At 38.5% G+C, this 8799-nt stretch overlaps 1 protein-coding gene and 1 pseudogene across 1 annotated transcript; both read left to right on the forward strand.

Annotated features, from left to right (window-relative positions):
* The first annotated feature begins 1832 nt into the window (after nt 1–1832).
* Nucleotides 1833–6366, forward strand: LOC149171060 (CDT1-like protein a, chloroplastic). The gene is made up of 8 exons (XM_089425826.1): nt 1833–2296; nt 2382–2501; nt 2730–2967; nt 3370–4392; nt 4762–4963; nt 5068–5158; nt 5265–5489; nt 6253–6366. Exons 1-7 carry the CDS (start codon nt 1833–1835, stop codon nt 5320–5322), a joined length of 2196 nt encoding a protein of 731 aa, XP_089281952.1. The 3' UTR covers nt 5323–5489; nt 6253–6366.
* LOC149171061 (chaperone protein ClpB1 pseudogene) lies at nt 6061–7481 on the forward strand (annotated as a pseudogene).
* The last annotated feature ends 1318 nt before the right edge of the window (nt 7482–8799 follow it).

Raw genomic sequence — 8799 nt, forward strand, 5'->3', positions numbered from 1 at the left:
GCTAGGGAAAATAGAAAACCATTAATCAGCATTTGTAAAAGTCAGTCTCCAATAAAAGAACAGGGTGGTTCCATGAAGATAATGAATGAGGGAACTAAACAATTGCCTAGACAAGTCAGTGCAGCTTGACAAAATGACTCTCCATGCCCTTGAATGTGGCAGAAGATTGTATATTTTTCAACATCACCTGATAATCACATGATGTTATGGAAAATAGAGTACCATTAATCAGCATTTATAAAAGTCAAAGCTTGCAATAAAAGAACAGGGTGATTCCACGAAAACAACGAATGAGGGAATTAAAAATTTGTCTAGACAATTGAATGCAGCTTGAAAAAATGACTTTTGTTGTCCTTGATTGTGGAAGAAGACACCATAATCAAATTCACCATGAAGTCATTGTCCTCTTCAAATACACTTAAAAATGCCTATTATCTGCCGAAACTGGTGATGTGGATGGATTAGAGTACATGCATCACTTCAGAGTAACAGTGTAGCAATCCTCATTTCATACTTCAGAAGATAACTGCTCTCTATCATCTCTTTCAGTGTCTTGCCACAAGATTAATCTTGTGAATAAACATCTCTATATAACATGAGAGGATTAATCTTCTGAACAATAAACATCTATGTATAATACAAGATATCACATAGTAAATTATAAAGGGTTTGCTTTATCTACCTTCCTTAAACTGTCTTTAATTGAATCTACTGAACCTCCCCAAAGTTTAATCTGATCTTCAGCTTGTGAAGCCTGCAATTTATGGGTAAAACCAGCAATATACTAAAGTGATTCCAGTTAATGGGGCATTGATTTCAATGTTTAATATATTTTTATTCTTTATCAAAGTATTTTTTCCTCTATTTGCTTTTGTCAATTTATGCCTTACGACGTTTCCTTTGCAACATTTGGTGCAAATGCTAGTTATTTCCCAATTATTATTTTTATATTTACATATAACAACACAACCACACACCAAAAAAACAAAAAACCAAAACCCGGAGTAAGCGTTGGTACATCACGAGAGAAATTGTTGTGCTCATGAACAAAGGTGGATATAAATTTTAAACATGGAGTCCGAACGTATTCATTGACAGAAGAGCCAAATAAACGCTCTGTCGAGATTAATCAATTAGCTAATTATAGATAGCAGGGAATCTCTATTTGATGTTAGCGAATTTGGACTCAGACGATAGAATATAGTCGAGGGTTCGAATAATATTAATTCTAAAAGCTTATGGAAAACTAATTATAGGACGATATCAACCATTTGAGATTGATCATGTTGGAATAATGCACAGAGTATTCGAATAATATTAATATTAAAATTTTATGGAAAATTAATGATATCTTCATATCAATCTGTTGAGATTGACCATGTTGGAATAATGTAGAGATGATATGTTTAGATAGAGTTGATGAGTTGTGTTATTTTATTTGTGTTTGAGTCTATCTGTTATGAATTATGTCTTCGTAGTTTGTATTGTGAGTTGGTGATTCGAATTATTTGGATTTAGATTGTTCTAGAGATTGTCTATGTGTGCCTATACAATGTAATGGTTGTCCAAACAATTTGATTAATGATATTTACTTTTATTTTTAGGCCGATAGGTCTTCCTATTGAAACAGACTTTCGTCGTCCTTTTCAATCTCAGGTTGACACCTGGCATCCATATTGATGCCATATTCTGCGAGCTTCTGTTTGTTCTCAGTGCCTAGAACTTCCGGGTTTCCGTTTCCTGTTTCGATTTCCAAGCGATGTTTAGGACATGGCATTCCCTGACTGAGGACGCTGTGGATTTCTCGGCGAAACAAAGAAACAGCGATAACGATGGACGGTACAGGAGGCAGGAGACAGCAAGGGGAAGGCACAGGCAGAGGGAAAGGCACATGCATAGGCACGGGCAGGGGCAGATCCACATCTTCCTCTTCCTCCCAAAGATCTCTTAACCAGAAAAAGGATCAAGCGGTTTTAGGGTTCCCTTGCAAGAAGTCGGTCCGTATCAGCAAATCTCTCAAAAAACAAATCGATGGAAGATCAGAGAAGGCCACGGGTAGAACTCCATCGTTGTTGTTGGGTGCTCCCACGCCCGAGAAAAAATGCAGTGAAAACTCTTCTTCAAGAGTTAAAAACAGGGGAGTTGCTATGTCTGTCAAGGAGGTCGCAAATCAAACCAGAAAACTATTACAGAGCTCAAACGATTCCACAGCTCGTCCCAAAAGAAATCTGCGTCAAAAATCCATTTCTGCCCCGCCCAAAGCTCCGAAGACTACAGATTTCAGTCTTCCAGACAAGTAAGCATATATCTGTCACTATATTTCTACAATCTGATTTTCTGGGTGTTTGATAAACTCACGCATTTATGTGTGGGTGTTATAGATATGAAATGTTGGCAGAGCTTTTCGATTCCATGGAGTTTGCCATCAAATTGCTTCGGCTTCGTAAGGGAAACAGTAGCTTCTGCAATATCTGCCCCCAAGTTGAATCGATGACCCACAAGTATGTATAAACCAGAGACTGGTTTCCGTTCTCCTCTTAGACCTACAATGCATAGAGCTTGATAACATTAGTAGACATAGAACTTCTTCTCTGTCCAAGATCTAAAGATTGGCCGATTGTAGTCATAGAATGAATGCTCAGACTTTTAAGGTAAATTTTCACAGGCATAGTAAAAGATATTTTCATCACCGTTTGGGAATTAATAGTAAACCCTAATTCTGGTTGCAGGAGATTTATGTATAACCATGTGGCACAAATGAAGCACATTTTGCCCGAAGGGCTTTTGCTGGAGAAGATCATGACACATGATGAGGAGACGCTGTGCATGAAACCAGAATTGAAAATCACTGTCTTGCATGATGCAGTGCTAAGTGGCAAGAGCAAGGTCTCCAAAGCCAACAATACATTGGGTTTGCGAAAAGCATTTCGTACCCGTCTAATGGAATTCGTCAAGGCTCATCCCAATGTGAGTCTGCTCCAGCTATCCTGTATTATTATTATTATTATTATTCCTTAAAATCCTTCAATATTATGAGTTTTAACTCGGTATGTACATGGTGGGCTTCATCGATTGCATTTCAGGGAGATGATGTTCTGGAGGCAATCCTGCCAGAGCCCTTCAATAGAAAATGTCAGCTAACCTCCCCAGGCTGCTCTCTACTTCCTCCAGTGATATGTAAAAGTCCTTCCCCAGCAAGAGGTGTTTCTTCTGATCCGCCTGCCCCTCATCAAGAAGACCCTCAACCCTCTATGATGTCCTCACTTTTACCCAAAAATTTCCAGAGGCGGTTTTCTCAGAGGAACTTCACAGCTGAACCATCTGCGAACCCACCATTCCCTGTGCCGGAGCAAGTCCCAGATTTGAAAGGTTACTCGTCGTTCTGTTGCCTTGAAAACAACTTCTGATGTGTCCCGCACACCTTGCAAAACAACGTCAGAGTCCGAGAATCCAAACACGCCTATATCAAAGGGTTATTTCTCCCCTGTAACACCAAGGGTTACTCGTCGTTCTGTTGCTTTGAAAACAGTTTCTGATGTGTCCTCTGCTGTCAAAACACCAATTGTTAAATCCATACTGAAAACTAATATAAAGAGCCCTATCAGTAAGAAATCTCTGCGATTTGCGGGAGTTTCTGCTGCACCCATTACATCCCCTCCTGTTTTGTCTCCCGGAACGCCAGGCTTTGCTTCTCCAGAGGCCTCTCGTCTTTCTCAGCCCACTGTGAAGAGATCTAACAATACCAATGTCAAAAGAGCAATAGCTTTTAACAGATCAGAAAAAGATTCCTCCGCTCCTCTTGCTTGTGAGCAGCCTGGAACCCGTTCAACACCTCTGAAAAGGAAGGCAGAGGAAGCCAATTTGGATGATGACCTCACTCAAGGTTTTCAATCTCCACAGTCCCTTGTACTCTCTACACCTGCCAAATCCGGTGAATGGGGTAACTCTGTGGATTCATTTAAGTCATCACCTTTGAGGAGGGCTGCAAATCCATTTGCCATATCGAAGAAGAATGAGAAGGTGATGCAAAACTCTACATATCCTCAGCATGATAGAAAAACATTCAGCTTGGAGAACACTCCAGTGAAAGGGTTCCCTAATACTCCACCCTTGCATGCTTCAAAGCGATTCAGATTCGGTGTAGATGAATCCCAGACACTGCAAGTTGACACAACTAAGAATTGCTCTGAAACAAGCCTACTGTGCTTACGATCTCCTAAGAAAAGCAATGCTGAACCTTGCAAGTTGGACATTGGTAGAGAATCGAATGTTTCAGAGCCAGCTGAAAAGACAAGTAACAATATTCAGGAGGCTTGCAAGATACATATCGATGGAATGTCTCAATCAGATCAGGAAATCATTGACTCCATTCCAATGCCAGTGTTGCAAGAGGTAAGTTCTTGTCATTATCTTTCGTGGTTTTACTTTGTTCATAATTAGTTGATTCAAGTCAATGACATTAAATTGCTTTTCAGACCAAGCTTTACCCCATGTTCGTTAGTGCCTTGGAAATTGCATTGGCATATCATGTCAAATTGCAATGACTTTTCTTTGTGATGTTCTTTGTAGTTGCTAATACTTTATCTGCTCTGGCTGATTCTGGGTTGGTTGCATGCTGTGTTGTAAACTGAATGCATGTTATACGTCAAAATATATTGTAGCAGAGATCATACTGCAGGTCACTTTGAAATTGTAAAGTTTTTTGAGCTTCTGAGTAAAATTTTCCCCTTTGAGTACTAAAGACTGTTTGTAACTTTGTAGGTCTATGAAAAAGAGTTGAAGACGATAGAGGAGTGCAAGTCGGGTGTATCTGCTGCTAATATGCGTCAGCAGATGATTGGATGCTTGCCTAGACTCTTCAATATGATACGTGATATATTTCGTTTAAGCAAACGCTCAGTTCTTACAAGACAGGAGCTTGTTCACAAAATAATATCAAATCACACGGATGTTACTGATAGAAGTAAATAACTCTCTTTGAACATCTCTCTTCTATTGTCTTGCAGGAAACAATTTCAATGCCATGCTATGTGATCTGATCTCATGCTTAATATTTTGTACTCGCAGGTGAAGTTGAGGAGCAGTTGCACCTCCTTGGACAAATAGCTCCTGAATGGATTTCTGGAAGGATAGCTTCCACTGGTGACTTTCTATACAGGTATGCTATGCATGAGTTGATTGAGATAAATGGAATCAACTAAAATGTGAAAGGTATTATTCTTGTGTTATGTATAACTCGTTTTAAATTTTTTACTTGGGCTCAGTGTCAAAAGTAACATAGATCTGTCAATGATCCACGCAAGAATTGCAAGCACCTTGTAAACACATGCACTATGAAAGCTGGTGGGAACATGGAATATGTGTGGGAGTGCTAAACTACGCAGGCCAGTCTTTCAGACTCTGCAGCTGTACTCGTTGAAGAAATGCTTTCAAACATCACTTCTGTGGATTGGTACTGTCATTTATATCTATTTTTGATAGAAAGTGAGGTAACCTCTCCAATGCTTTTCCATGAGACTAAGGATTGCCTTGTGTTGAACACATGTTTTGTCACTTTGCCATGTGGTTGGAAATTATTATCAGGATATCCTTATGTTAAATATTTAAGTTGTCATTATTGCAAATCTATGCTTGTAGTGGACGTGGCCGACCCACACTGGTTAAAAGAAACATATGACTTGCTTCCAAATTTCTATTGAGCATGTAACCGAAAAAATCATGAGAGAATCTGCCCATATTGCAGCTAAAAGGAAGGAGGGGTAACTGTTTAATAGGAAGTTTTTCATGCAGATGGTTTTTTTTTCATCAAAATTGAATTGTGGCAAGGGAAAGAAAGCACTACACTGTTTCTAAAAATTTAGTGTTGTGAGAAGACTATAGGAATGTTGAAAAGAGCAAGGGAGACTCTGCCTTGTGTTATAGTCCTCCCAGTTTTAGTCATGTAAACAATCTATTCTGTAAATACTGCTAGTCAGTTGTGTTCCTTGCTTCCGTTGTTTTGTTTCCTTACATATTTTCTGCCAAGGTCGCACTGTTAGTTTCTCAAACAGAGTCATTATCATGACATCCAATCTTAGAGCAGAGCACTTGCTTGCTGCATTGTCTGGCCACACAACAATAAAAACCGCAAGAGAGAATGTCATGGAAGAAGTATGCACACGCATTCCTGGACTCTGTGTATGCATCTTTTTCATATAATTTTATCACGAAGTTGGCTGCGGTGCTTTGACATGCCTTTGAATATTGTTGCAGGTTAGAAGACATTTCAGGCCAGAGTTATTGAATAGACTTGATGAGATAGTTGTATTTGATCCTCTTTCTCATGATGAGCTCAAGAAAGTTGCTAGACTACAGATGAAAGATGTAGCAATTCGTCTTGCAGAGAGAGGTGTTGCTTTAGGGTTTACAGATGCCGCTCTGGATCTTGTTGTTCACGAAGCCTATGATCTTGTAAGTAATCACTTTGTTTCTTGTTTTATTCAGTCTAACTTGCCAGGGGATGTGCCCCCTACCCTAATAAACTTGACACTGCATCTCCTTCACCAGTCCTCCCTTTCCCTATTGCAGGGGACATGACCCACTCCTTGGACACATGTCTCCACATCGTAAGAGATGTTGAGTTAGGGTTCCCTCACTAAATTGGACTTACATCCCTTTGAAACAATCTAGAATTGCGATTTATATGTTCTATTCTGATGCTTGGTATTTTTCATTCATAATGTTTGCTCGGTGTTCTTCATGTACAATGATTTTATTCAAGGTCTTATTTCTATTTTCCATGCCCTGTCATATAAACCTGTGTGGAAAGTTATTCTAGGAGTTTGATGTTTTGCAGAGTTTTGGTTGTGGTGGCCAACAATGAATATTAAAAGCGCAGGACTTTTCAGTTTACAATTTCATTTTCTCAGATTTTCAATGGTCTATCATATATTTTGCATGAACCTGTCTAGGGAGTAATTTTAGTCTGATATTTTTGCTGGCAGTTGGTTGTGGTGGCCAACGGTTGATCTTTAAGAGCTGTGAACTCTTCAGTTTATAGAGTTGCTTTCTGAGATTTTCAATTTTCTCAATTTTCACATTCAGTTTCGAATTTTCTAATTTTCACATGATTTTCTTCCTTCTGTATGGATCCCATCGATATAAATTTCAGTTCTGTTCTTTAAATTTTAACATTTTCCTCTGGCACTTGAACTTTAAAAATGGGGTGCTGCCTGTCTCTGCGTACTCGGCGAACTTAGTTCAAAGTATATAGTAAAGGGATGTTTTTGGTGTGTTTGCTGATTAATATACATTAATGCATTGTTTACTTGTTAATACTAGTGAAGTAGGCATGATCATTATTAGCCTTTGTGGTTTACGGGTAATTTAGGTCAAAATTTGTGAGTAAAATGCAAGACTAGTTGGGGATTCTCATTTAAAACCTCTAAATGGATAATGTGGTTACGTGGTACTTGCAGGTTTATGGTGCTCGCCCCTTGTGACGATGGTTGAAAAGTAAAGTTCTCACTCTGCTATCTTGGATGCTCATCAGTGGGGAGATTGATGAGAACAATAAAGTATACATTGATGCAGTGCCTGAGTAGCAGACATTATCTTATCACTTAAAATATTTGTCATGTTCTTTATTTTATAGAACTGCAGACAATGGATGATGGTCTCTACCTTTCTTGATCGTCATTTTCCTTCTTAGGCTCATCTTCGTTATTCTCCAGTCCCTCAAACAGGCACCCAAAATGATCGGTTGAAGGAAAATTGTTGAAATTACTACGAGGAGAAGGAGATGATCTACCTTATTGGACCAAGAGGTAATTGACAATGTCCATGGAATTAGATGAATTGATTGAGGATGTATCTGGAGCAAACTTTGGGAGTTGTGACATCCAAACTCATCTATCACTTGCAATGCTTGGAGTTGATGATGATTTGGTATCAAATAGCAGTCTAGATTTTAAATCTACTTCTCTGAGCTTCATAATTTTTCTTACTGCTTGCTTCTGTAAAAGCTTCAATATTTTATATTTGGTGTATTACTGTGAGCCAATGTCACTACTTAGTTGTGTTCAATTTCAATCACTCTGCATAATGGCTGAAGCTGTGTCTGAAGTTGAGTGGAGTCCATGTAAAGTCCCTTGCCCACTTGATCTACTTGGAGCAAACTTTTAGAGAACAAGAACATGATAATAACAAACCTAGGGGCAAAACCTTCTGCTCTGCAAATTCCAGTTGGGGACCTTAATAAATATAGTTAAAGTCTATAAGCACTTTTTAAGGCATTTCAACACACCTCAGTAACTAATTTAATCATTTGCACATCTCTTGTCTTTTGGTGAGCATTTCTTGTCTTTTCTCTTGTGTTTCTTTACTTGTTTAAAAATTTTGAACAATTGATATCATTCAACGTTTTTGTGAATTAATTAAAGTCTGGCCAATTTTCACTGATGAATCCATTGCTACTGCGTTGTAGCATTTCTTTTTGCATTCTGGTCAGGTGAAGCACTAAAGCTTGATGCATATTTAGCTATAATGGCCCTAGTGTCTTTTAACTCCTCAATTTATATTTTATGCGACAGCGAAAGAACTGGTAGCTTGTTAATTGAAAAGAAAAACTTATTGTTGGATGATACAACTTGACATTATTCTTGTGGTTGATCTCTATTGGATGAGTTTATGGTTACACTCCATTGGCTGACATTGGAATGATGGCCATCTTAATTACACTTCATTGGCTCACTGAAGAGTAAAATATGTAAACAACTTAATAGTGATTATTGATGAGAGGATGAGATTTACTGTTTTGTT

This window comes from Pinus tabuliformis, chromosome 4_2, assembly GCF_031772625.1.
Source record: "Pinus tabuliformis cultivar Carrire ecotype Pingquan chromosome 4_2, CPIR1, whole genome shotgun sequence".
Classification (NCBI taxonomy): domain Eukaryota; kingdom Viridiplantae; phylum Streptophyta; class Pinopsida; order Pinales; family Pinaceae; genus Pinus; species Pinus tabuliformis.

Coding starts and splice junctions, on each gene's coding strand:
- LOC149171060 (XM_089425826.1), top strand. CDS start 1,833: ATGGACGGTACAGGAGGCAGGAGACAGCAAGGGGAAGGCACAGGCAGA. Junction 2,968..3,369: donor TCGTCAAGGCTCATCCCAAT/GTGAGTCTGCTC, acceptor CAGATTTGAAAG/GTTACTCGTCGTTCTGTTGC. Junction 4,393..4,761: donor CAATGCCAGTGTTGCAAGAG/GTAAGTTCTTGT, acceptor GTAACTTTGTAG/GTCTATGAAAAAGAGTTGAA.